The sequence below is a fragment of the Martes martes genome, assembly GCF_963455335.1.
Source record: "Martes martes genome assembly, chromosome: 8".
In the NCBI taxonomy this organism is placed as follows: Eukaryota; Metazoa; Chordata; class Mammalia; order Carnivora; family Mustelidae; genus Martes; species Martes martes.
The window spans coordinates 3283678-3311389 of NC_137895.1; the positions used below are offsets into that span (position 1 = coordinate 3283678).

The window sequence follows — 27712 nt, forward strand, 5'->3', positions numbered from 1 at the left end:
CCATGAGCCACCTCACAAGGAACGGGCTTGGGTGAATGTGCAGAGAGCCAAAGAGATCGCCATCTCATTGTCTGCTTTATGTGGGGGCAGCAGGGGACAGCCAGGATGGTGGCGGACAGTGAGGACACTGGAGAGCAACGGGGGGCGGCAGTGAGGACAGTGGGGGGTAGCGGGGGGCAGTGGAGGTGGTCAGGGAGAGTGCGGACAGTAGACGACGGCGGGGGCAGTGGCTACTCTCACGGGGAAAACAGAGGCGAGGGACGTCGCGTCATGACGACTTCACTCCTGGGAGCCCCGGCTGGGGGCTTCTGGTGCTTTCCGCTCCGCCGAGCACCAGCACCCACACACACCCCAGCCGCCTCCACGGAGCTCAGCTCCATCTGAAGGGCCTGGCAGCCCGACGCCCGTCCAGTACCATCAGCGGGAAACCACGCTTTCCTTAGGGGGCCACCCCCGAACTCCGTGAGAGCTCCGCACGTGGCTGGGTTCCACCACGTGACAACTGTCAGCGAGGCCCACGGAAACACGTGTGGACACGGAGCGCCCCGGAGACCCGCCAGAGCACTAAGCAGACAGGCTCACAATCACGGGCGTGTCAGAGACGCGGGGGCCCCTGCTGGCAGAGAGCCATGTCCCCTGAATCGGGGCCTCCCTGACGATGCTCCCCGGCCCCGCCCTGTCCTTCCCATGGCAGAGGCGGGTACCTCAGTCCCAGAGCTGCCCCCCATGCTCCTGGGGCTCCCCAAGCCGAACGCACTCCTTCCGCCACCCCTGGCCCTCACCCCTGCACCCGGGCCATGAAGCCCACCCACTGGCCAGAGCGGACCCTCGGCCGCAGCCCCTCAAACGTGCTCATCCCCCTTCCTAGCGAAGCTGCAAGGAGACGTCCCCCTTCTCCGGTGCCTCCTTTCCTGGTGGCTCCTTCTGGAAATTCCAGGAAGAATCTGTTTCTTGCTTTTCCCCACTTCTAGTGGCGCTGCGCTTCTCGGCTGGTGACCCGCAGCCGCAGTGACATCACTGTGAGCTCCGACCGTCCGCCTCCCTCTCACGAGGCTGCCTGTAAGGAATCCGTCTGAGCACTCGGGGTCAGCCTGGAGAACTCCCCGCTCAGATCCTCACCTCGAATTACGAATCCCTTGTGTCCAACAAGGTGACCAGTCACCGGTTTTGGTGACCAGGCTGCTCTTTCGGGGGCCAGGATTCTGCCCCCCAGATTCCTTCCTGAGACAAGACACTGCGTCCAAGGAGCCGGGCTGGCCCCGGGAGGGACTGATGAGCCCCTCTGTCCACCTGGCCCAGAGGGGGCCTTCTTGTCCCAGGAACACACCTGTTCTCGGCTGTTCTCTGAACCCTTCTGTGCCTCTGCGTGAGGCAGGCTGCAACCAGCCCAGGGAGCCACCCTGGCAAGGGGGCTGGAACACCTACTCGTCCATCGAGCCAGGTGTCGGGCAGGGTCCCCAGGAGTGGGAGCTCCTAACCCACACATCAGGCTGCTTAGTCACAGACACACACGGCAGAAAGGCCACCGAGTGAGCACCCACCAGGCCTGCCCAGGACGCGCTGCGAGGTTCCCGGCACAATGATCCACTCCCTTTCAGGGACCGGTGTAGCCCCAGGTGCCTGTGACATCTGCCAACCCGGCACAGACAGCCAGGGGCCACTGGGAGCCTGTGGGAGGCCGGGGGACGCGAAACGCCTGCCTAAGGAGTGAGTCTGAACCCCCAAACCTTCCAGGATCTGAGGTCGCCCCTGGGAGACAGAAGTCAGCACTGTCATTCATTCATTCCCTCCCTGAGCTCCTGTTTAACGGGGTCCCTGCGAGAGCAAAGCAAGGCTGTCGGCGTGTGGCACGGAGGGAAACCGGGGACGCTCCCTGGCACACAACCTGTCGCCACCCACCGGCCACCAGAGCAGCCGGGCAGCAGACTTCCTTTTTTTTTTTTAAGGATTTATTTATTTATTTGACAGACAGAGATCACAAGTAGACCGAGAGACAGGCAGAGAGAGAGGGGGAAGCAGGCTCCCCGCTGAGCAGAGAGCCCGATGCGGGGCTCGATCCCAGGACCCTGGGATCCTGACCTGAGCCGAAGGCAGAGGCTTTAACCCACTGAGCCACCCAGGCGCCCCGCAGACGTTCTTTTTAAGATTTAATCTATTTATTCCTTTTATAGAGAGAGAGAAAGGGAGCACCGGGACATGCTGGCCAGGGGGGCGGGTAGGGGAAGAGGGACAAGCAGTCCCCACGCCGAGTGCAGAGCCTGACGCGGGGCTCCAGCCCAGGACCCCGAGATCACCACTCAAGCCGAACGCAAGAGTCCGGTGCTCAGCCCCTCGAGCAACTGAGCCACGGAGGCTTGACTGTCCGGTGAAGCTCGATGTCCTCATCCACGCTGCACCCTTCCTGCAGCCCAGGGTCCCAGCGGGCCAGGTCCCACTCACGTAGCAGCTTTCTGGGACTCCGACAAGAAGACCGTCGGGTCGGGCTTGCAGCCCACCTCCTCACAGGGACCGCCAACCGCTGCTTGCAGAGGGACACGGCGCACGAGCCGCAGACGGGAGCCCCGCGAAGAGGCGGATGGCAGCGCCGCGTGGCCAAGCGAGTCGTGTAGCAGCTGTGCACGCGCTGCAGCCGGCAGGCCGCCCCCGGCCCGAGAGAAGGGCAGGGCTGGCACACCGACCGGTCACCCCGGGCACCTCATCCACCAGCAGCCCACAGCCACCCTGGCTCAGAGGGAGAAAGACAGGAGGCCTGGGCTCCCGCCCACCGCGTGCCCAGCCAGACGGCACGGGCCGCAGCCCAACCCCGCACCCCAGCCTCCGGGGAAGTCACTGGGAGGAAGGAACCAGCTTCCAGGCTATTTTTAAACCCGTAAAAGTAGAACTCTTCAAGCAGGAGTCCTCTTGGCACATAATTCAACAGGCCCAGCCACAGCCAAAAATAAAAATCAAGTGATAATCCCTAAATAAAACTCCTTCCCACCGGCCAGGCCTGCAAACCGAGACCACTGGAAAAGCTGAGCTGTTTCTGCCACGGGGCCAGGTGGGAGCCCAGCACACCTGGGGGCCCCAGGCTCCGCCCCCTCACCTCCCTTGCCAGCGGCGACCTGCTAGCCCAATTCACCCCTCTGGCCATCGTTGGGGACCCTTCTAGAAGGTAGGACCACGTGCTCAACTGCGACGACTTACCAGGTTCTGAGAAAGGGCACGGGTTTACTTTCAATGACCAGAGAAGCAGCCACTGCGGCCTCCCTCCCCTCAGCTGCTCTTTGCAGAGGGACAGTCGTGATTGGCGACGCCTGGCTTCTACGGTAAACCTACACCCGCCCGTCCTCCCTGCTGCTGTGCTCCTCGCTGCCGCAGACGAGCGGTCAGCGACCTGCCCTCGGAGACCCACAAACAGCACTGCCTCGAACAGCTTACGCCGCTGAGATGGGCTGCTGAGACACCGGCCCATCACAGTGTTTCCAGGGTGTCTTAGAAAACTGAATGGGGGTCTGGAGGAACAGGCAGTGTGTTGAAATTTTTTCCATGTAAACTAATAAAAAACCGGGTCCCAGCCTATCCCAGGAACCGACAACCCTTCACGAGAGATGGTGGGCTTCATCAGGCCGCCCGCGGTCCGGGCTCTGGGACCCTGGAAGCTGGTTCTGGAACACAGGGTGTGTGGGCGCCCAGCCCCCCCATCCACAGTCCCTCTCTCTCCAACACAGCCCTCAGCGCCAACAGTTGAGCCCTCCGGGCCCCTGGCTGTCCCTGGGGCAGGGGCAGGCAGGGGCTCTGCTCCCCAGCAAGGTGAGACCAGGCCGAGTCTCCGAGCGGGGGAGCAAGGGTGGCACACACAAAACATGAGCTGCGGGACCAGACGCCAGACAGGACGGAGCAAGCGTGTGGAGGACCAGAGCTGGGCCGGTGCCCGGCGGGGCCTGGAAGGGTGTGCAGAAGCTCAGTAGAAGAAACAGTCTGTTTGTTCACCCACTCATGCCCTCACCCACCCACTGACTCATCCCTCCACCATCCATCTCCCACCCACCATCCTCTCACCCACCCACCGACCCATCCATCTGCCCACCCGTCGGCTCTCCTACCCACGGACTCATCCACCCCTAGATAATGTCCACTCAGATACGCACGGAGCGTCCTGCAGCCGCCTGACCGCAGGCCCGAGCTGGGGGAACACAGAGATAAGGCAGCAGCTACCTTCCCTCTGTCGAGTGAGAATCTAGCTCAGTAGAGGACATGAAACGTGGATGAGGGAGAGCTGGGGCAGCCCCACCTCACAGGATAGCCGTCTCTGCCAGCTGGGCCTCACGCACACCGATGAGGGTCCCAGCAAAAGGGGACCGGCCAGGAGCCGGCCGAGGGTGGGGAAGGACGCTGCCCCAGCAGCTTCTCTCCCCCTGTACCCACGGGAGCTCAGCTGTACCACCTGTACGTGGGGGGTCACATCCTCCCCCACCCCAGGGAGCGATGAGGGGTTCAGGGGGGCGATGCAGAGCACCACGGAGAGAGGTCCCAGAACTCAGCATGGCTCCTGCCTCGACACTCTCCACGGAGCTCAGTTCTGGCATCTTCCACAGGGCCCAAGGGAGGACGCTGCCCACCTCGGACACAGAGCCCTCCGATACACGGGCAGGCGTGTGCCAGCTTCCTCTCCGAATTCACCCTCACCCCAAGACCCCCGCAGCCTTGGGTCCCAGGGAGCAGGGCTGGCGCCGGCAGGACCCACGGGCCTCTCCTCTGAAGTGCGAGCTGGCCAGGCGGGGTGCTCGGCTGGGACGACAAGGCCTGGGGTGGCGAGCTGGCCTCCGTGCCCAACGTCCAGGATGAATGATTACAGACACATTCTCACCCGGCAATGGAAGGATCTAGAAATACGGAATTCTGGCCCGTTCAGTGGGTCGGACAGGTCATTTTCTTAGGGGCCAATTCCATTTTTTCTGAGATAAAGCTCATGTGATCTGCACACCCAGACTCGCCTCTGTTATCTGTCCTCACCTTCTGTGCCAGCGAATTCACAGCAGGACCACAGCCAAACAAACAAGAAACCAGACCCCAGATGGACACCTGTAGGCCCCGATCCGCTCTTTGACCAACCCCACACAGCACCCTGCTGTCTGCAGGCTTTGAATGGCCCGACATCCCCCAGCAGCAGGCCGCGGGCAGCTCCCCGGGCCCTCCTGTTTGCAGAGGACTGTGTGAGTGAGAAAGCACTTCCTCCCCCTCTGTCACCCACACTGGCAGCTCAGAAACTTGCCTTCCCTCCAGGGCCCTCCTGCTAAGTCTAGGCACTCAGAAAGACGCTTTGAGTCATAGGAGTGGACTGGTCACATCCCCGACCAGCTTCTCTGGGAAACCCTCTCTCATGGGCAGCAGGGAGCCACGCTGACCTGCCGCGTATCCGAGCAGGAAGGGGGGTTGCAGGAGCGCCAGGGCCCGAGGCGAGGGGCCTCCCCCGAGAACACAGCCTACAAGAGCCACCTCTGCCGTCCGCCCACCTGCATCCACCGGGAACCCGCACGCATCTGGCACCAGGCGGGTGTCGGTGGCCCAGGGAGGATGGTCCCGACCCCGAGGGCTCAAACCCCAGGGTGGGGCCCCCTGGGAGAGGACCCCCAGCCAGTCCGGGGAGGATTCCACGACCTTCACCTCAACACGAGAAGAAACCTCTCGGCCACACAGAACCCAACATGCATAGGGGAGCCTCAGGCTCAGCCCGGCCACCAGGATGCCCCTGGACCCCTGAGGCCCCACAAGCCTTTCCTCCAAGATCCAAACTGCACACCAAGTCGCTGTGTGGGACAGCCTGCGTGTGCCGCTCACAGCGCTGGAGAACCTCCTTTCCCAGGGCCCCCACCCAGCCGGGGACAGGGAAATGCACAGAAACGAGAAGAGGGCACGTGAGCTCAAAAGGCAGCAGCCACTAAATGAAAACGAATGATGCTCTCAACTCATTTAGGTGCCTCTTTAGCAGATCCAAGCTCCCGCCTGCCGTCACGAGCCGGAGGAGCGCGCTCCCATCTCCCGTTCCCCCTCTGCGTCATTCCTCCCGGGGACATCTGTACTGCTCAATATTTCATGGCAAAGCCAGCCGCTGCACACTCGGGCTCCTGCCTCCTCCCCACGGAGAATAATCGTCTGCTTTCGGGGAGAAAGCACTACAGGTCACCGAATGGAATTTTCACACGGACCACGCGGGCTTTCGCAGATGAGGGAGCTAAGGGCACAAAGGACACAGGTCACAGTGGGGTAACGCCGTGCGGGCGGGGTCCACATGGCAGACGAACACGGGACATGTGGAAGGACCCTGCGGAGGGACCTCGGGGAGGCGATGTGAGTGTGGAGAAAGGGAGACCGGGACAGGATTTATCTCGGAGAGACGGTCAGCACAAACGGACGTACTTGCTTCCACGACAGAGTCAAGGGAAGGGTCAACCACAACACCGCAAGGCGGCGAGTCAGCAGAGGAGCGAGAGCACGAGGGAAAACCGACTCCGCGTCGCGGGGTACACCTCGACTGCAACCACGTAAATAATTTTAGGAGATTACAAAAATAAGATCAGTTTTAAAATGAACTGTTCAGGGACGCCTGGGGGCGCTCAGTGGGTTAAGCCTCTGCCTTCGGCTCAGGTCACGATCTCAGGGTCCTGGGATCGAGCCCACATCGGGCTCCCTGCTCAGCGGGGAGCCTGCTTCTCCCTCTCCCGCTGCCCCTCCTGCTCATGCTCTCTCTCTCTCAAATAAATAAGTAATCTTTAAAAACCAAAAATGAAAAAGATGAGAACTCTTTACAACAGGTGTTAACAGGACAAAATGACACTGTGTGCCTGCTGACGCCGCACCGTACCTGGGACACTCCCGCCCTGACCTCCCCATGGGGACATGGGACACAAGGGACAAGGGACCTGTACTCCTCGAGAATGCCAACACCAGGAACACAAAACCAGGCTGAGCCGCGGCTCGGCGACAAGAGCCTGTGGACACAGGACACTCGCGGGTAACGTGTGACATGTGACCAGGCACCTTCTGCTCAATTCCAGGACATCCCTGCACACACAGGGAAGCCGGACTGGGTCTCAGGCTGGATGAGTGTCTGGTGTCCACGTTCATCTCCAGGCAGTGACACCCGGACTGACAGGTGAGAGCAGACGTTCGCTCCCAGGAAATCCACAGAAGCCATCAGAGCCCGAGGGACACTGTGTCCGCAGATGGCCACCAAACAGGGCCAGAGAATAAAACACACAGGTGGACGGAAGGAAGGATACGAGACAGGCAGGGAGACAAACAGGGTCAAATGCTCTCCTTGGGGACAATCTGGCTGGAAAGGCCACAGGGTGCTTTGTACTCTTCTCGTGACCTTCCTGTGAATCTAAATTGGGTCAAAAGAAAAAGTGAGCAGGAAACCAGAGTGATCTCTCAAGACCTAGAGCAACAAGAAACACACGCACGCGAGTCTGTACCGAGTTGATGACATCACCGCAAAGAGGGGAAAAGTCACAGTCCCGTCCCCATACGAGCCTCATGGGATCAGTTCCCCCAAGCGCAGAGGAACAAGCGAACACGGCAGGGCCACCGCGTGTGGGACCTGGACATAAAACGAGTGAGGCCTGGCCCGTGTTGCCGGTGGGAACCAGGACTGGCAGCAGGAGAGGCTCCGAGAATGGTCTGATGAGGTCGAGTGAAGCCCTCGGGGTTTGGGAGCAGGGGCTGGGAGAGAAAACACACACCGGTGCCCACAGCTGCCCCCTGGGGGAGGCGACGCAAGGGCTTGCCGACGGACAGAGAGACCCAGTGTGGTCCGTCCACACAGTGGAGCGGCGCTCGGCCTTGGAAAGGAAGGAAACGTTCACAACTGCTATGACCCCGATGAACCCGGAGGGCGCCGTGCTCCGTGATGTCAGCCTGACACAAAGACACAGACACCGTGAGGCTCTACTCACAGGGGGCCCCTGGAGGAGTGAGAGTCACGGAGATGGACGGTGGGACTGTGGCGCCACCGGCGGGGGAGGGACGGGGGACCTGCGGTTTCAGAGGGGCAAGGTTTCAGTTTCAAGAGACGGCCACACGGTGGTGACGGCGGCACAACACCGGGAACCGGTCAACGCCCCAATGGTTAAGATGGCAAAACTTAGATCATCCGCCCACTTTCTCATTACTTTTATTTAAAAGAAAAAAACCCAGGGGACGCCTGGGTGGCTCAGTCCCTTGAGTGTCTGCCTTCGGCTCAGGTCACGATCCCAGGGTCCTGGGATCCAGCCCCGCATCGGGCTCCCTGCTCAGTGGGAAGCCTGCTTCTCCCTCTCCTCCTTCCCCTGCTTGTGCTCCCTCTCGTTATCTCTGTCAAATAAATACATAAAATCTTGAAAGAGAGAGAGAGAGAAGGAGAGAGAGGGAGGGAGGAAGAAAGAACCCCCCAAGCCCCATGGTCTTGGATACAAATTCAAGTTATCGTAATGAACTTGGGAGCCCTACCTCTGCCCACTGGAAAGGTCAGAAACACCGAGAGCAGTGAGTACCCCCGGAATCCTTATTTAACTTCTTAAAACCACTTTTGCCCAACAGGAGCCAGGGGAAATGACTAATTCCAGGACAGGGGAAGGGAATGTTTAAGAGGCGCCTGGGAGCAGGGGGGCACCGGGTGGCTCAGTTGATTGAACATCAGACTCCTGATTTCGGCTCAGGTCATGATCTCGGGGTCCTGAGAGGGAGCCCCGCATCGGGCTCCACGCTCAGTGGGGTCGGCCTGGGATTCTCTCCCTTGGCCCCTCCCCCGCCTCCACAGGCTCGCATGCTCTCTCTCCAATAAATAAATCTTAAAAAAAAAAAAAAAAAAAAGAGCCCAGAGTGTCCCGTCCCAGCACAAACCAAGGGATCGCTCTGGGAGGACTGGCTCATTTCGGAAGGACTCAGAAGCACACCGGAAGAGGCCCCCACCGCCCGGAAGTGGGTCTATCTGAGCACCCAGGGGGCAGCGGCCACAGTGACCAAGACGAGTCAGCTGTGTTCAAGGCCATGATATCATGATGACCCCAACAAGCCCAACACTCTCACCGGTCACCCCCGGAGGACGGTCTGAGTAGGGAATCGGCTCCTGATTTTGGAAACTGGACACTAAGGGATAATTCAAGCCTGTATCCTGCCTTTGCTCTAGGGGCCCTCGGATAGTCAGGTTTTCAGAAATAGGTCAGCGAGCAAATGGAGAAAGGTTGGAGGGATAGAAAGTCATCGTTCTGTAACCGACGGATCGAAGCCATGTGACCGAGGACGGAAACCACCGCAGGGAAGCCGCCACCGAGGGAGTCCTCCCAGAGAGCGCCCAGAGGACGCGGCCACGCTGGCTCCGTGGGGAACCCACGGGGTCGCCCTGGGCAAGGTCCAGGGTGCAGGCACCCCCCGCAGCGGGCCCGGGTTCCACCACAAAGAACAACTCAGAGAACCGGCACCACCGGAGCCTGAAGGGGGGCGCTAGCCACCCAGCAAGGGGCCTCGGGTGCTGCTCCGGGGGTTGCCAAAAAATGAGGAGACTGTTGGGGAAATCTGCGCGTAGGCTGGGGTCTGATGATCCGAAGGGTAATGGATGTTTTCAGCTGTGGTATCAGACACGTGGCTTTCATTTTTAAAACACCAGGAGCTGCCGACTGACGCGTACGGATGAAGGACAGGGGGCTGGCCGGGACGGGCTTCCAAAGCCGGCCTGGTGGGGGCCACCTGCCCGCCGCTGGCCGCCTCCTGCCAAAGCGACGAGCACGTGAGACACTCTGCCTCTGGATCTGCTCAAAGCGTCCCGCGGTTTAAAGGAATGTCCGTCACGGCCGCTTGTCCCAACCACACCACACACGTCTGCGACAAGGGCTGCCCAAGAGGAAACCAGACACTTCTCCGGCAAAATGTCGAGGACAGACCACAAGGACGGGCCGAGACGCCAGCCGTGCCGGGGGGGTGGCGGTGGAGGTCCAGAGAGGCGTCCCTGTGGGTCCCAGCCATCCTGCCTGGCTGTCCACCGGACGGGAACTTGCACTCCACATGCCCCGCCCCTGCCAGGGAACCCCTGCTCCCCTCCCCGGCTGAGGCTCCCTGGTCAGACGCTCTCGCATGGACAGCGCTCGGCTCTGCCTCACCAAGGCCCCGTGAAACCACCCCTATTCGGCCGCGTGATTCACCAAGGCAACTGCACAAAGTCCCACTGATACCTTGGACAGCGTTTGTCCAGCTCTGCCAGGACCGGCCAGGGCACCAGTGGGGCAGCTGGCCCCTCCATTCACGCAGAGCCCCCCTGCGGGACCTCAGCATGGGCCAAGGTCACGGGCACCAGGTCACCAGGACCTGATCAGGCTGGCCCACCACCGCTGGGAGGCACCTGCTAGAGCAGGCTCAGCAATGACCTTGGACTCGTGGGGACACCGTGCTGCTCCACGGCACTGTCCTTAGAACCACAGTGCCCAGGCCCGGCTGGCAGAGGGACGACACCACACCTGCACATGCCTGCAGCCAATGACCCTGTACACGCATGCACACGCATGCCCACACACACGTGTGCGTGCGCACAAACACATACACACATGCTCGTACCCAGGGGAGCGTGGACAGGCTAGAGGCATTCTCCTGGGGGGCAGGACACTGTGCAGAAATGCAGCGAGGCCCGTCACCTGCTTCCCAGGAGAGCAAGGCAGGGCCGGCCCCCAAGGCTCCTCACCACACTCAGACACCCACTGTCCCGGGCAGGCGAGGGGCCCCACGTGGCTGCAGAGCTGGGGGGCCCGTGGCTGGAGCCCAGATGACCCTCAGTGTGCGGACAATGAGGAGGACGGCTCCGGTAGGGACCCTGAGGGATGGTGTTTGTGGGCCACCAGGAGCAGGGGAAGGCAGGCAGAAGGGAGGGGACCTGCCGTGGGCCCTTCCTCCCGGCCCAGCAGGTCTGGGCCGGCTCTGGGCACGCGAGGCAGGAGGCTGCTTCTCTCTCCCCGGGTCACCCCAGCGTCTCTGCCCTCGCCTGGGCTTTAGTCACGGGAGCGCCGCAGGGCACAGCAGGGCACGCACACCGGTGCCACAGCAACCTGCCCGCGGTTAACCCTTTCCCAGCCGGAGGGTTCTCCCTGCGCAGACACCCTTGTCCTGGCCCCACAGCTCCTGTCCGTGATGCAGGACAGACGGTGGGTAGAGAGCAAAGGCAGAAGTCAAAGGAGTCCATCTCTGCCAGCGGCGCCGGACGCTTCCACAGCGGTTTCTACCATTTCCACCCAAGAAGCTAAAACCCCAGTGCAGGGCACGTGAGGGGAGGCTGTGCCAGCAGCCCACATGCCAACGTGGATGGCCACACGACGACGAACCCCTCGGGCTTGCCCTCCCTCCTTAAGGCGGAACTAAACAGAACGCGGTCCAGCAGCTCTGCTCCGTCCTGTGTGCGGGACGCGCAGCTCACCAGAGCCACTCATAAGGGAGCTCCCCTGCCTCCCTCCCACACAGTAAAGACCCTGTCACTGCGCGGACAGAGTGCTGGTCTCGGGGGAACAGCAGAGGGAGCCTCCACTGGGGATGTCACACGGGCCACGTGTGTCCCCAGCACGAGCGAGCCCGGTGACTGCTGGCACAGGGCTTCACCAGCCCCAATGCCCTGCTGAGCGTCTGTGGGATGCATCCCCCCATCACCCGAGCCAGGGGTACTCACGTAAGAAGTGTTTTTCCAGTAAGGCGATTTCCAGGTGACCTTTGATCTCATTTAATCGATCAAACTCTGTCCGGTTAAAGTCCTGGACTCCTGCAGCCATGATGAGGGTCCCCGGACCAGCCTAGGAGAGAAACAGCAAGAGCTCAGAAGAGCCGCCTCCAAGCACCCCGCTTCTCGGAGGGGAGCCCCGAGGACCCTCCCCTGCAAGTGCTGGGCCCGCAGAGCCCCTGGGGGGCAAGGAAGGCACGGTCCTGCTGGGAAGCCCGCATCAGTCCACCTCGGCTCCGCCTGCCGCTGGAAGGGACACCTCGGACAACATGGAGAGCCCGGGAGCCCAGCGAGGTCAGCTTTTAGAAATGGTTTAAAAAATTAAAGCTGGCGGCGTGACATCAGGCCTCCTGAGAGCCACACCAGTCTCAGGCTGCGGAGGGGAGGCCAACATCCAAACCTGTGCTGGCCTCCCAGGGCAGGGTGAGCCCCGCCGCAGGCCCCGTGCCTTGCCACCCCGAGCCAGAGGGACAGGACGCCAGGCAGGTGGGGAGGGCACGTCTGCAGGCCAGGCTGCGTAAACCCCACAGAGCAATGGCTCCCCGATGAGCAAACACGGACAGGGCCGGGCCTGCTGCACAGAGCGCAAATCACAACCACCTCGGGTTTCTGCAGCTGCTCGCCCAGGGGCTGGCACAGGCCGCTGCCTGCGTCCGGCTGACGGGAGGGGAAGGGGTGTGGCGCAGGTCCATACCGCCAGGCCTGTCCAGGTGCACACACCGGACACTTCCACGGTCACCCCATGGCTGCGCCCACATGCTGAGCTGGTGAGAAGCAGCACCCATGTGCCTTCCCATGCGACAAGGGGGATCTGACTCCCAGTCTGGGTTTCCATGACCCCCCTCCTGGCCAGATGAGGGTAGAAAGGGACACACAGCCTGGATAGGGTGCAGGACAGACCCCTCCATATCCACGTGTCTCCTGCTCTGAGGCCACATCTCAGGAAGGAGGTGCTGACGTCGGGAAGCCAGTGGGTTCTGGGAAGACCCTCTGGCCTGTGGCTGCCCGGACCCTTGACCTATTGGACTTTGAACTTCCCTGGCCGCTAGGCCAAGTTCCTCTGTTTCCCTGCAGCCCCCGGGGCCGGGCAGCAGTGGGCACAGGGACTGAGGCGGTGAGGTGGAAGGAAGGCTAATCCCACCGCCTGCCCCAGGAAAAATGGCACATGCTACACCGACTCACCCCTGCACATGAAGACATCCCTCCCCTGCCCAGCCCCGCCTGATGGCCAAGGAGGAGGCCGCACAGCGGGGGACAGAGGCCGGCTGGGAAAGGCAGCTCTGCACGGACATGGAGGCAGAACACTCGACTCCATCACGTCCACCGACGCCTCCCCAAAAGCGAGCAGATGCTGCGCGGTTTCACGGGGCCACGTGTGAACACACGAATCCAAGTCCTCAGAGGCTGTGATGTCCACCCGTCTCCAGGATGCTGGAACGACGTCCATCTGCAACTTGCCCTCGAGCATCCAGAATCCCCGTGGGGTCCCCCTCGAGTCTTAGAGAGCCGGGCCCTTGGGGTTCCGGGTGGACACGGTGCTGCCAGCAGCTCCAAGCCGGAGCCCGGTGGACGGAGGGAGGGGGAGGGGCCGCTCTTGGGAGCTGACCAGCCGGGAGGCAGTGCCCACGGGGATGCGAGCCCCAGGGGTGGGATCTGGAATCCCGAGGCTCGAGCCCCTCCGTGAGCCCCCTGGGTCGCTGCAGCTCACCACCTGTCAGACTTCCCGAGAGCAACAACGAGCTGGGGGTCAGGGGCCTGCACCCGGGACCCGGCTGAGCTAACGCCCAAGGCTGCGGCGTCACCACCACAAAGCCAGGGACGTGGGCGGGCCACTCCTTCCTGCTCCCTTACACTGATGGCCTCCCTCTCCCCACCTCTTGGGCTCCCCTGCACCCCCGCAGGGCAGCACTTCCTGCAGCTGGAGGAGCCTGTCCCTCGGCCTCCTGCACACGGATGGGGTCACCGGTCGGCCCCAGCTCTAGGGCTCTGGTCCCCTCCCCATCATACCTCTCCTCACTGGTGTGTCACTGACCCACCTGGTCAGCCCTGACCTCTGTCCCCTGTCCTCATCAGCAACGGCCTGTCCCTGCCCCAGTCACACCCCGAAGCTGGACATCACCCCATCTGTTGCACCCTCTCCCCACACACCCCGCCATCTCGGGCCTCCTCAAGCCTGTCTGCCGGCCCAGGCCCCCTCCCCCACCCACGGCCTTGCCCTCCACCACTGCGTCCACTCTGCCTGGGACCCGGGGGCAGCCAGCCATGAACCGACAATCACTACAGGACTCTCTCGTGGAACCAGTTGGTCCAGAGATGGAAAGTAGATGTGGGCACCAAGGGCTTGGGGGCGGGGTGGGGTCAGTGTTTTATGGGGACGGGGTTTGCAACTGGGGTGAGGATGACATTCTAGAGACGGACAGGGTGATGGTCACACGACACCGTGAGAGCACGTAACCCACCAAACGGTGGCCAGGATGGGAGCTCTAGGAGTATTTTACCACAATCAAAGATAAGTAAAGTAAAAAAACCCCAAAGCCTAAGCCCAAAGATGACCAGCCTCCCTCACAGCAACAGCCACAAATCAGAGCCTCGCTCTTCCCCCGTCGGGCCGGCAGAGTGGAAAGCCATGGGGACGCTGCCCCGGGCTGCATCCGTGCGGCCTGGTAACAGCCACCAGGACAACAGACAGCGCGGGCCCCGCACGCCCAGCACGCCCAACAGGGATGTGGCCCACAGGGGAGAGGGTCCCACGGTGGGGAGCCGTCAACGCATCACTGGCACATCCGGTGCAGCGGCCACCGCCCAGACCAACCTCAGGGGCGCAGGCACAGCCCCGCAGGCCCCGCGCACCAAGGCAAGTCCAGGTCTCTCCTGAGAGGGCACCCACAGCAGGGCGGCTAACACAGAGTTCTGGCAGGATGGACAGACGGACGGAGCACGGTGCCCGATGAGTCTGCCGCAAGATCCCTGTCGCACCCCATGGTGTGCTCAGACCCCCGTGTCGGGATTCACGCTCCTGATAGGCCACGGCCCACTTAGCCCAAGGACCACCACAGAGAACCGTGGCCGCACACAGTGCCCCGGGAGACCCAGCAGCAGGGCCACGGCCCCCTCAGGGACCCCGAGGCTGGAGGACCAGCCCACCTGTGCCAGCAGACAGCGGTCAACACCCAGGTGGGCTCCGCTCCCGGCTCTGTAGCACAGGCCCACGTGATCGGGCAGCCTGGCTTCTGGAGGCAGTGCTGGTAAATTATTCACTCCTGCCAGGAGCGAACTCGCAGTCCCTGTTCAAAGGCATTAATAATACAAGAAGCCAGAGAAGGCGAGTGCTCACAGGCCACACCTGGGAAGGAGAGCTGGCTCGGGAGCTCAGAGAGGAAACCAACGGACCACCGACTCCGGTCATCCACGCCGGGCAAGACGGCTCTGGGCTTCTTCACCAGCAAAGGGGAACATCGGGCAGCTATGCCCACGATGGTGAGCCCCGCGATCACCTCTGGCCAGAGAGCCCACCCTGCCCCTGCCCCGCTCCCGGCTGAAGAGGCACACGCTTCCGGAAGGCAGAGCCCATCCAAGCCCGGCTCCCGCTGCGGCCACGCCGCCCAGCTGAGCTGCTCAATGGACGCTTGCTGCCCCGCTGAAGAGCGCCCGCGGACCGGCCCACAGGGGCCAGCTTTCTGTGCCTGACTTCCCCACGAGAAGTCGGCCGACCACCGAGGAAGCCAGCAAGGAAGGAAAAGACGTCCGGCGGCCGGACGGACCCGTGGCAAAGGCCTTCCCTGATCGGGGAGCCGGGCACCTGCCAGTGGCCGGTGAGGTCCGGTGGGGAGCAAGACGAGGGCAGAGGGGAGCCACACTGGTCGGGACACGGATGCCAAGTGCACACTCAGCTGGACCATGTAAGGGGGGGCCGGCCACTCGCCCCCCGAGGTGGTCCCCAGGGCTGAAGCCGGACAGTGGAGGGCGCGCCCGGCCCGCCTGGCGTACTCACAGCGTCCCTCAGCTCCTCGGTGTCCCGGGCCGAGGTCCGAGGCATCTTCAGGGGCACCTCATCTCCGCATTCGGTGTCGGAGGCATTTGGAGACTCTGCTAGATCGAGGAAGTCGTCTCTCTTGTGACCTCTGAACCTGATTTTGTCCAGCCTCCTTAGCATGTTCAGCACTGAGCCCCTCTGCTTTACCTTAACATGACGGTCGGGGTCCCTGCACGAGAAGAAAGGAAGAGGCTCGGTCACTCGGTCACCCCCTGCTGGCCACCTGCCCCACGGCACACGCACCTGCCTGAGCGCATGGTTCTCTGTACACCTTGGTCCGGTGGCTGAGCCCTGCCCTCGGGGAGGGGCCGCTCTGGGTTTTCAAGGAAAACTAGGGGCCCACTGGCTCCCACCTGGCACCCACCAGCCTGGGCCCCTCCACCACTCCCGCTCAGCTGGCCAAGCCCCTGCCCCTGGCCCCAACAATGTCACCTCCCCCACGTGCCCCACAAGGCAGAAGAAAGCCAAGCCTTCTGGCAGGACCTTCCCAGCCACAAAGACGGCCAGCCTGGTGCACAAGGAGGCCAGAACCCGGGGAAGCCAGGGCAGAAACGCTTCAAAGAGAAGGGGAGGAGGGCTGGCCACTCCTAGAGCAAGCCAGCCATCAAGGATGCGCTCAGAGCTGTAGCTACGCACACCGCCCGGACAGCAGCAAACGCCCAGAAACCACTGGAATGCTCGGCCGGAGGAGGTCTCAGGAGATCCCCCCTGAACCCAGCAGAGCCCTGGCTTTGTGTGCCCTGACTCGGCCTGGTCCCCACTTCCAGGGACACGACCCCGGCTGCTCTGTCTGCTGCAAGCACCTTCCCGCTCGCCGGTCGGCCCTCACCCGGCTTGCTGAGGTCGTGCTCAGGGGGACCCTCCCACACACAGGCTGGGCAGGAGCCCAGCGCTGGCCCACCTGCTTCCCCAGGACAGCCCCAGGCCGCAGGCGCAGAAAGAGGGCTGCCTGCCCGTGCCCTCCGGCCAGGTGCGGGGTCACAAGCGGGGAGGACACGTGTGAGTTCAAATACGAATGCTCGCCCAGAGAGGGACATGTAGCAGGTTGCCCCATATCTCTGTGCCAACTGGGCCAGGAGAGGCCAGCCGGCCCCTCAAAACCCCGGGAGGCAGAGTGGGAGTGGCTCGTTTGCACGTCCAGCCAGCCTCACTCTGAAGCCCACAGCAGAAGCCACAAACCCCAACCCAAGTCCCAGTCACGCAGCTCCTGGGCGCAGGGCTGCGCGTCGGGAGCATCCCACAAGACGCAGCCCCCCACCTCTGTGAGCGGCCCTGGGTCCCAGCAGGCGGGTGGGGGCTCAGGACACAGCGGGGCTCAAAGCCTGTTCCTCTGCTTCCCCCCTTCTGGGCCGTGGCTTCGGTCTCGGAAGGAATGAGACCAGGGAGGCCAGCGTTCTGGGAGCCCCAGATGACGCACACCGGGAGCCTGACGCTGGCCCCAACGAACACACGAGCATCTCCACGCAAGGCGGGCGGAGAGGGGGCCGAGCAGGATGGAATCCATCAACTTGGCCCCAACTATCCCAGTTGGGATGTGTCAGGGAGAACCACAAAGTTGGGGAAAAGTACTTCCTGTTTGGGACCGTGCAGGCAAAAACACTCTCGAAGGACTCTCCAAACATGGCCCAGGGTGTCCGCCCCCCACCCTGCAAGGGCCCTCCGCCCCTCTCGGCAAGCTTGCCTGCCCCGAGCAGTGGTGCCGACAGTGGGGCTCCTAGGACTCCAGCCAGATAGAAGGGAACTCGCTCTGGTCTATGAGAACAGCAGGGGTGTGTTGCACAGGGAGGGAGGGGTTGCAGCGGTCCTGGGCCAGGTGCTTCTCCGAGCTCACCCAGAGTACTACCAGGGGGCCTGGTGTGGCCCTGGTGGCAAAAACAACAGGACACCCAATGCCCAAGGCCCCCAGGACCCAGGAGAGCCCAGAAGTGCATGACGCCAAGGGGGGCTGTGGGGGCCCGGGGTGGCCTCGGGGGGCTGGTGTGGGCCACGGGCAGCCGTGGGGAGCCGTGGGGCGCTGTGGGGGGGGGAAGGGGCCCCAGGGCAGCAGGCTGCTTGCATGTGGGCGAGGGTGCGGGCTGGCCTCGCAGAAGAACAGCTGCCGTGAGCTCCGCAGAGATGGAACGGGCAAGTAAACTTCAAAAATAATAGAAACCTAAAGAAAAGAGAACTTTGTGCTGACCAGGTCCCCAGAGAGGGGCTAACGGTCTGTTTAAGAGAAATGACAATTATAATCACGGCATGAAAGAGTGTAAGAGTCAAGTGCACAGAAGCAAACTTCTGACTGTTTTCTACTAGACTTACTCATTTCCTTATCCGAGAAGAGCGAGCGCGCCAGCATGCGCGGGGGGAGGCGCAGGGGGAGAGAGTCAGGGCTCGGGCCCAGGACCCCACGATCATGACCTGAGCCAAAGGCAGCCGCTTCCCCGACGGAGCCCCTGGGAACCCCCAGCCTTCCACTTGTTAAAGAGAGAAAGAACGCAGGGGAACCAGGCGCAGGCTGTGGGCCGCGAGGGACGACCGCGGGCGCTCTGCGGCCGCTGCAGGACGCAGGCAGGAGCTACAGGACCCCGGCGCACAGATGGGCAAGTTTCCTGAGCAGAAGAATTCGCAGCCAGAGGAGATCTACCCACCACTCGAGCAAAAACCTCCAAGTTCCCTAAAAAGGAAACACCAGCCAGGCCGCGAGGCAGAAGGCGGCGGAACCGCGAGCGCGGACGCCCTCGGAGCCGGTGAGGCTGCCTCCTGAGCGCGAACCCAACACGTGGGGAGTGTGTCGCCCCCGTGGGGAGATGTGACCCTGCAGCACGGCCCACGATCCAGCCGCCCCGCCCCCCACGCGGCAGGCACGGCATCACGGGGGACTCACACAGGACCTCAGCCCCGAGGGACAAAGGCTGCCGCCCCCCCACCCCTGCACAGTGACAGCAAACAGTCCGAAGGCAACACGGGACCCTGCACGGGGTGGTATGTGAGACTATCTCCAGACGTCCTATAAAGTGCTCCTACTGCTTTTTAAAGTACAAAAATAAAAAACCGGGTACGGGAAGTATAGCCATATAAAACCTACTTCCTCTCATCTCCAAGAAGACCGGAGGGATTCCTCGGCAGCCGGCATCAGAGGAACTCAGGGTGCAGGGGGCAGGCCAGGCTGTGGCTTGGGAGCAGGGACCCCTGGCTGACTTGTGCCCAGAGCAGAAGGCCCAGGGCGGGCCTCAGGCCAACCAAGCTCTGTACCCCCTGCAAGGCTCTGGCTTGGCGGGTTCTCGCCGTCTGGGATTCTCTGCCGTCCCTGGAGCTAGGACGGAGCTGGGCTCTCCCAGTTCAGCTCCAGCAAGCCGACAAAACGGCAGCAGCAGGACAGGGGACAAAGCACCCAGTGTCCAGCCGCCCACACCATCAGAACGCAATGCATGCCTCAGGGAGCCACGGGCGCGTCCGGCCCGCCACCAGCTCACCCCAACCCTGGGCCCTTCCTGCGGGCTCCTCATGTCAGCCCACCAGGGTGTCTCGACACACAGTCCCCCCGAGAGAGGGGCTCCCAGAAGCCCGGCCTCATCCCCCTGTTCCTCCAGGCTCCCTGGGCCCCTCAAAGGATGAAGCATCCACACTACTGTCCACTCAGAACCAGACCCAGGACTCCCCACCCTCCCCACCCACCCTACCCGGGGCAGGGTCCAGGCTGCGAGGGGAGCCACGCTGCACCCCTGTGCTGGGCTGGAGCGTGGCACAGCCTAGCCCAGGACTACGTCGTCTCGATTACGTCCGTTTAGTCTCTGTTCCAAGCGAGGCCACGTCCACAAAATCTGGGTGGATGGGAGTTTGGGGAGGACACACTGTTCAACCTGATTTACCCCCCACTGTCCACTAAAGATGGGGGACCAGTGTGGACCATCGTGTCGGACACGGAGGAGGCTGGATCTCAGACACCAAGTGGGACCCAGAGCAAAGCTTTCCACACAGAGCCCATGCGGAGTGGGTGCCCTTTCGACAAATCCTACTTGCACCTGCGTTCTGGACGCTGCTGCCATGTGTCCCCCAGCCCCCAGCTAGCCCTCCCTGTGTCCCACCGGCCCCCCACGCCCTGACCCTACCTCCTCAGATGCCCTCCCCGGGACCAGCCCCCCCCAAAAGCACCCACGGGCCCAGCCCGGGCAACTCAGGGCAGCTCCCGTAAGCCCCCCACCCCAAGGGGGCCCGGCTGCTCAGCGGGATCCATGGCCACAGGCCCTGCTTCCGGCGGAGGGAATCCCCTCCCCATACCTCCGCGTGGACGCAGATGCTCTGGGAGAGGCCCCCTGGCCGTAGCTACTCCAGAACCCTGCTCAGAGCCAGGGCGTTCCGCAAGGACGATGGAACCCTGGCCGTGGGCAGCAGGCGAGCCGGGAACACGCAAGGCGGGGGCACCTGGGGCTGTGGCGCAGGGTGGTGGGGCTCGGCCGGCTCCGGGCAGCACCCGCCGGGCTCTGCGTCCCCTGCATGCAGGACCGAGCCCAGCAGGGCTGGCCCCAGGACACAAAGCGTGCTGCTCTGGAAACCCGCTGAATGGCTTCTGGACACACAAAGACGGCAGTGTCTAGGGAAACTGGACTTGGAAACCACAAAGGACTTCATTTCCCTTCCCAGCCAAGATTCTTAAAAGAGTGGTTCCTGGTCTCTGGCGCTTGCCGTATCCCAGCCAATCTCCCTTGACCCGCCACGCACGTCACTCCCCCGCCTGGCCCCGTCCCCCGATTATCCAGGGGCTCTCCTGCTGATCCGAGGATAAACAGTGTCCACTTTCCCACAGGATCCAGCCCCGTCCTAAGCCTTCTTCGGGGGAGTCACAGATGCTGGGAACCCACGCCTCCCCGCTCCCCAGCCAGGCCCAGAGCCGGCCCATCCTCCCCGTCCTCTGGGACGACAGCTCCCGACCCCGCAGTCAGAGTGGCCTGGGACGGCAGCTGCAGATTCTGAGGCTCCGCAGGGGGACCAGGAGGGCTGGGGAGGTGCTGACTTGGGTGTCCTAATCAGTGCCCAAGGGCCTCGCCCCCAGAACCCCAGCGCACACACAACTCCCGTTCAGCCCTGCGGGGCCATGTGCTAGGCACTCCCCTGCGAGCGGTCTGATGCCAGAGCCACTGACCCTGTCCCCAACCCCATGCCAGGCTCAAGATGCTGGCTCACAGCGGATGACCCCCAGGTTTCCCCAAACACAAGGCTTGTGTGTGAGCCCCTTCCCTCACCCCAGATTCACAGCTCAGTCTTGCCAGGCTGGGCACAGGCAGCAGGACCCCAAATACCCCTGGTGTCCACACCCAGATGTCCTGCCCCCGAACTAGCGCCTGCAGGCTTCCCCGGGAGCTCTGCTCCGGCTTATCCGCGGCCGGCCTGCTGGATGTCTCAGTTCCATCGGGCTTAGTGCAGAGCCAGAGTCTCTGCTCGCCCTCCCGCTGGATGGCGAGTGTATCCACGCTGCTCGAGCCACAGCCCTTGAAGGAACCCTCCATCACTCCATGGCCACCTGCAGCACGCACGGCCCTCCTCTCCACCCTGACCGCACCCTTCTGCCCTGCTGGACTTGGGGCAGGGGTCTCACAGCACCTCACAGAGCCCTTTCTCCATATGGCAGGAAACCGGACTTCCAGCCCCTGGGGGTCCTCTGGCCACTACCTTTGCTGCTACTGCGGGGCCCAACACCTCTAGTTCTGGGGGACTCCCCATCCCGGAGCCTTTTTCTCCAAGTACCCCACCTTGAAAGCCATCATCCCATTTGGTTTGGGGTCCGGGAACTTCCAGCTAACGCCCTTGTTTAGGATTTGGGCCCCCAGCCCTGCCCTGTAAGAACACAGGCCCTAATGGCAGAGGCCAGCCGTGACCTGTGCTGGGCTCACAAACCCTTGTCCAGCAAAGGAAGCAATGATGCACAAAGGCGGGGCCGTGCTGGCCAGCCTCTGAGCACCAGGAAACCTGGGGCCCTACGCCGGCTCCGGACCCCCAGCCACAGCCGCGAAGAGCTGCCCTTCCACAGGGCCCTCAGAGCAAGGGGCGGTCCACGGACTTCGGCCAGGAGCCCTGCTGGGGTTTGCAGCCCTCAAATCCATAAACGCAGAAAACTCAATGCCAAGTTTCCCATAACCTGGGTGTTTCTCTGGGGAGGGGAGGTGGAGGCCTGAATTTCTTCCCAGGGGCAAGCATCTTCAGGGCCTGTCTGCCCCCACGAAGGTCAGCCCAAAATCCCCAGTGTAATCAGCCAGTGAAGGTACACAGACACAGGTCCCACCAGCTCGGTGACCCTGACGATGGCCTGGGTGGCCCCAGAGAGTCAGAGAGAGCGGGAGAGCTGGGAGGGCCTGGTGTGAGCTGTCACCCCCCTCTTCTGTGACCTGGGATCACGCGCACGGCCTGGAGAGCCCGTGACGGCACAGGGAGTGGCCCTGGGGACCCAAGAGCAGATACGTAGGTCGGACGGCTCTTACAAACCACACACAAATACTGGTAAAACGTGCGGCTGGTGCTGCTCATGGGTGTTGTGACTTCTCCTAACACCCCGCCCTTGTCCACCACAATTGCAGCTGGCAGACAAGTCCGGCACGGACAGGAATGCTGGCTGGCGATTCTGTTCACACGAACCAGACAGACAAGGTGCATGTGGGAGGCGCGCATCAGGGCCCCGCGCGCGGCTCGCGGACAGGGACTCCCCTGCCCAAGGGCAGGACAGTTTTCTGAGAGTCACCTTGGCTCTTCTGTGCCGCTCACAGCGAGTGGCTACACACGTCACACATGTGGTTTTTCCGTCCCTCAATGAAGCCCAGACAATCAACAAAACGAGAAGTGAAGCCCCGATGCGTGGCATCGGCCCGTTCCGGGGGTGTGGCTGCTCCCACCGTGGCCATTTGCGAGCCGCCAAAGACGTGCAGGCATGGGTGTGTGGCTGGGCCTGATGCCGTGGCCACTGTGAGCCAGGATGTCCACCTTTCAGACAAGACCGATGCAAACCACCTCGGGACCACGCCAGCGAATAAAAGCAGAGACGGCAGTTCGGCAAGGAGGAGCTCAGTTGGGTACCTTTGCTTCAAATTTGCCTAACTGTGAGTTCACAGGCTCCCGTTCTTATTACTGGCCAACTCCCAGATCCCTGCAATGCTAACAGTGCCTGTGAGCTGGTGTGGGCTGGTACAAGCTGGTATGAGCTGGTATGGGCCGTTACAGGCTGGTATGAGCTGGTATGGGCCGGTACAGGCTGGTATGGGCTGGTACAAGCTGGTATGGGCTGGTACAGGCCAGTACGGGCTGGTATGGGCTGGTATGAGCTGGTATGGCCTGGTATAGAAAGGCATGAGCCGGTATGGGCTGGTACGAGCTGGTACAGGCCAGTACAGGCTGCTATGGGCTGGTACAAGCTGCTTTGGGCCGGTACGGGCTGGTATGAGCTGGTATGGGTCGGTACAGGCTGGTATGGGCTGGTACAAGCTGTGTATGAGCTGGTACGGGCTGGTATGAGCTGGTACGGGCTGGTATGAGCTGGTACGGGCTGGTTTGGGCTGGTACAGGCTGGTACGGACTGGTAAGAGCTGGTACAGGTTGGTTTGGGCTGGTACGGGCTGGTACAAGCTGGTACGGGCTGGTATGGACTGGTATGAGCTGGTACAGGCTAGTTTGGGCTGGTGCCAGTACATGTGTCCTCCTCCTTCCCTCTCACACTGTCACAGGCACATAAGAACAGGGCTCAGGAAACATCAAGGGACTCAGAGCTCCCATTCACCCTTCTTCCCCTGTAGGGCTCGGGGACATACGCACAAAACAGAAGCCAAGGTCAAAATGCAAAGTTTGAGGCCCTGAGAGGGCCAAAGGGACCAAAGACAGTCCCAGAGGTGGGACCCAGACCATGTGCTCACTGGGCCTGGACAGCAGAAAGGAGCGAGACTCCGCCCACCATCCTCCCCATCCCAGCCCCCTTGGGTCCCCAAGGGGGCGCCAAGACCCGCCCCTGGACCCCTGGCACCCTACCAGGGACATTCCTGCTATCCAAGGCATTCCCAGCCACCAGGTGACCCCCTCATTCTTCCCACATGTGGTGTGACACCACCCGCCTGTCCAGCCAAGGAGCTCCTACTCTCCATGAGGTCACCCCTACTCAGGCGTCCTGCAGCATAATCGTCCACACACCAACCACAGCTGAGGGGACAGTCAGGGGACACGTGCCTGTCTGGGGCCATTCCCACTGGGGAGCCCACGGGGAGTGGTCTGCATGCTGATCCCTTCCTCACCATCCAGCTGCGAGTGCAGTGGTCCCAAGTGCCCAGAGCAGGATGCCACCTGCCATGCCGCATGACCCTGTGTGGGTCACACCACCTTCCCCCGTGCCAGTCTCTAGGTTTGAAAGCACGTTGATGGTCGTCCCTCCTCCAAGGGTTGCCAGGGATCACATTCACCCGTGCGGGGAAGGACCCCGTCGTTGTCACCCAGTGATCAGCAGTAACGAGAACAAAATCCCAGATCCTACCTTCCAAATCCACATTCAACAAAGGTCACTCTCCCTGCACGCTGTCACTTTCCCTGTGGGGCGCTATGGTGACGTCCCTGCCTGGCAGAGGGGGGAAGCCAGGGTAAGAGGCTCCAGGACACTCAAGACCTACCTCCCGTCCCCGGCCATCAGAAACTTCCAAACCGTCTGCAAGCAGGAAAGGAAGGGCTGGTGGGTGACCGGAGCCTGCAGGCAGTGGGACACAAGGGCCACGGTGCCCAGAACCCTAAGGGAGGATTCAGACCAGACCCTGGGGCAGGGGGCAGGCGTCCAAAGCAGAGAGGACGCAGCGCCCCCAGCCGGTGCACCAGGACCAAGCCTCAGCCTTGCCACCTGCCCTGCACAAACCAGGCCTATGCCCCCTGACCCCAGCTGGAGATGGCCCCAAGGACCAACGGTGAGGTCTACAGAGGCAGGGCCGGCCAGGTCCAGCCCAGCCCTCCCAGTCTCTGAAGTAGAGATAAGAAAGAAAGGGCAGCGCCCGTCACAGGTGTGAGCTGGGGCCACCTGAGGACCTGTCTCCAGGCATGTGGGCCTCAGCCCAGATGCACACCCGGAGAGGAAGCCCCAGGCAGGGGCTGGGAGCACCTGCTACCGAGTGTTCACAGGGCCCCGACGCAAGGGAGGACAAACCCCCAGCACCGTGCTTTCACGGTCCCCAGGCCTCCTGTACACCCCCAAACCCGTGCAGGGCCCCAAATCGCAGGCAGCAACAAGCTCCCCCATCACAGGGGTCATATGTCCTGGTCACAATGCCGAGAGGAAAGAACTCCTGCTAAATTGACAAAAGGGGTAACTGAGGCTCAGGGAAGCAGCATAAAAGAGAAGTGGCATGTCAGAAACAGGAACCAACCTCACCGGGTTCCAGAGCCTACGCTTGCCCTAACCCCAGACAGACCCAGCCATCCCACCCTCCCCAGCACATGCCTCTATTAATACGTCCCTCACTGTATGACAGCTCCCAGGCTGCTCTGCCTAGCCTATTGAGTAAGGAGCCTGGCAGAGTGGCCACGCTGATGTTTATTTAAACAAAACAGGGCTAACAAGAAAACCTAATGTTTAGGAGCAGCTAGACAAAAACCTCCGTGTCACCTAAGAAAATAGAATAAGCTACCAGAAATGCACACAAATTCATTTCAATTTCTCTCCATTTATCCTTGCAACCAGGACCTGAGGAGATCCAGCCAATGAGACAGCTGGTAGGAAACACCTTCCAAATTCCGGGCACCAGGCATGACTTCCTGCCATGGCCCCGGCCCAAGTTCCTGAAAGCAGAAAGGGGCGTGGCTCGCAGCTGTCTGAAATCAGGCTGCTTTCCAAAGGCAGTGCACCGTCAAGACACCGCAAGAGACGAGGCGTGGGGCCGGGCGAGCCTGTTCTGCAAGGGGCCAGGTAGGAAATGTCGGGCTTGGCAGGCCGCACAGCCGTCCCAACTTCTCAGCTCGCTCTGCTGGACCACAAAATGGGTGTGGCTCTGGGCCAAAAACATTATTTACAAAAGCAGGTGGCAGCGCACTGGGTTTGGCCCATGGGCCACGCTCTACTGTCCCTGGTCCTTCGGGGACAGACGCCCAGCAGAACAAGAACCCTCAGAAAGGTCACAGCACTTACTGGCCCACTAACAGGGAACCTGGGCCCTGGCTAAGCACGGGGGTCTCACTGCCAGCGGCCTGAGCATCACACGCTTGTGCGTGGACCTCACCCCCATCCAGTCTTCTTAAGGAAAGGGGTAAGGGGCAAGGTGCCCTCCATGGCGAGATTGGGACAGCCTGGACGGTCTCTAGGCTCCCTGGGGCCAGAAGGATCTCTGAGGGAAACCAAACCATCTCCGTCCACCCAAGTCGTGGGCCAGGGACTTCTCTCCACGTCCCCCGACTCCTGTCTGAGGCAGAGGAGCTAGAAGGAGAGCCAGCTGGGAACAGCACGGGGGGAGGGCACTGCCCACCCTGAAGGGCCATCCCCTGGGTCTCGGGCAGTGACCCTCGCTCTGCAGTGACAAAGAGCACAATGAATAAGCCCTTGCGCCACCAGGAGGCAGCCCCGGGTCCCACCCTCTGCCCGAAACCCCTCCATCCATGCTCCATGGCTGCACACTGCCCCCTTCGCGGCGCACTCAACTACACCAGCCCCGACCCAACACCGCCGTCACCCGGCTGCCACCTGGCCATCACCTGGCCGTCACCTGGCCGTCACCTGTTTCTGGCAACCAGTCAGGGCAGGGGTGGGTGAGGTGCATTTTAAAGACCTTCCGGGTCCCCAGGCGAATTGAGCACCAGGGTAAACCCGCAGCTTTAAACAGCCCCTTAGACGGAAAGCGCCTTCGTGCTCAGCCAAACCACCTGCCCGGAGGCCACTCTGTTTCCACTATTTTATCTCTACCCAGCCCAGGCCTGGGGCTCCCCCGCCAGCCACTCCACACCTCCCAGCCAGCCCTCGGGATATTTTCAGGCCTCCCCGGGGTGTCAAGCACCACATGCCACAAAAAGGCTTTCCGTGTTTAAAACAACACACGGGAGAGGGTGGAGCCCACACTTCCTGCTCAGCAGGCCAGGACGGGAACAGAACACAGCCGGGACAAGGCAAGTGGGCAGAGGGGCCGGCAGGCGCCGGGCGGCCCTCCCTCCACGGGCCTCTGCTACACACTCACATCCGGCGCAAAAGAAAAAAATAAAAACAAAAACCACACCTGAACCCTCAAAGTTGTCTTTGCACCTGCCACCCAGGTACCTGCCAAGCTCCAGGGTGGCCGCCGGACAGTCTGGTCTCTCCTCGGGACGTCCTGGCCGGCCTGGCGGCAGAGGGCCTCTGCGGGCCACACGAGGCAGCCGCGTATCAGCTCCAGCACCAGCCCTGGGGCCTCAGGCTCACAGCCTCAAACTGTGCAGTAGGGGTCACAGGGCAGGGGCTACGGAAGCAGGCGTGCCAGTCCCATGCTGCCCACTCAGAGTCACTGCAACAGGTGAAGCGGTCAGCGGGCGTTTAATGAGCAGCTACGACGCACCAGATGCGGTCCGGTGTGGGAATACAGAGGAGGCTCGCCAAAGGCCCTGGCACTTCCTGACCATGGAGAGGAGGAGTCGGGTGAGTGGGGGACAGGGGGCCACAGGCCAGGGCAGGCTGCTCTGAGCTGCGGCAGTCAGCCACGGGCTGCAGAGGGAGACACCCCAGGGTAGGGAGCAGCACGGAGCCTCCCGGCAGGACGGGCACAGGAAACAGTGGGGCCGTGGGAAGCAGAGGAGTCTGGGCGAGGGGCTTGGTCCATTCTGGGGCAGCGGACTCGAGGCACAGGGAGTGCGCAGGGAGCTCCCACCTACGGCAGCTGCCCAGAGAGCCACAGTGACAGGGCCCGCGGGCTTCAAGCCTTCCCGCCCCCCACCCAGCCCCCACCTGCTTGCTTCTAGGAGGTTGGAGGCCCGGCTCCCACATGCCTGTCTCTGGGCCAGGCCGGCACAAAGGACTCTGTGAA

The 27712-nt window shown here is 62.3% G+C and overlaps 1 protein-coding gene across 3 annotated transcripts in view; it reads right to left on the reverse strand.

The window, feature by feature from the left end:
- Positions 1-27712, reverse strand: part of GRAMD4 (GRAM domain containing 4) — a 73830-nt gene that overhangs the window by 24725 nt on the left and 21393 nt on the right. For 2 of the 3 annotated variants that reach the window (XM_080811677.1, XM_080811678.1), the window contains exons 2-3: positions 15702-15912; positions 11663-11783 (exon numbers count right to left, since the gene is read on the reverse strand). In XM_080811677.1, coding sequence (XP_080667803.1) covers positions 11663-11783; positions 15702-15912 — 332 coding nt within the window. Of the gene's footprint in view, positions 1-11662; positions 11784-11939; positions 12042-15701; positions 15913-27712 lie in introns of those variants that run through there. The other variant, XM_080811679.1, reaches the window with a different exon arrangement.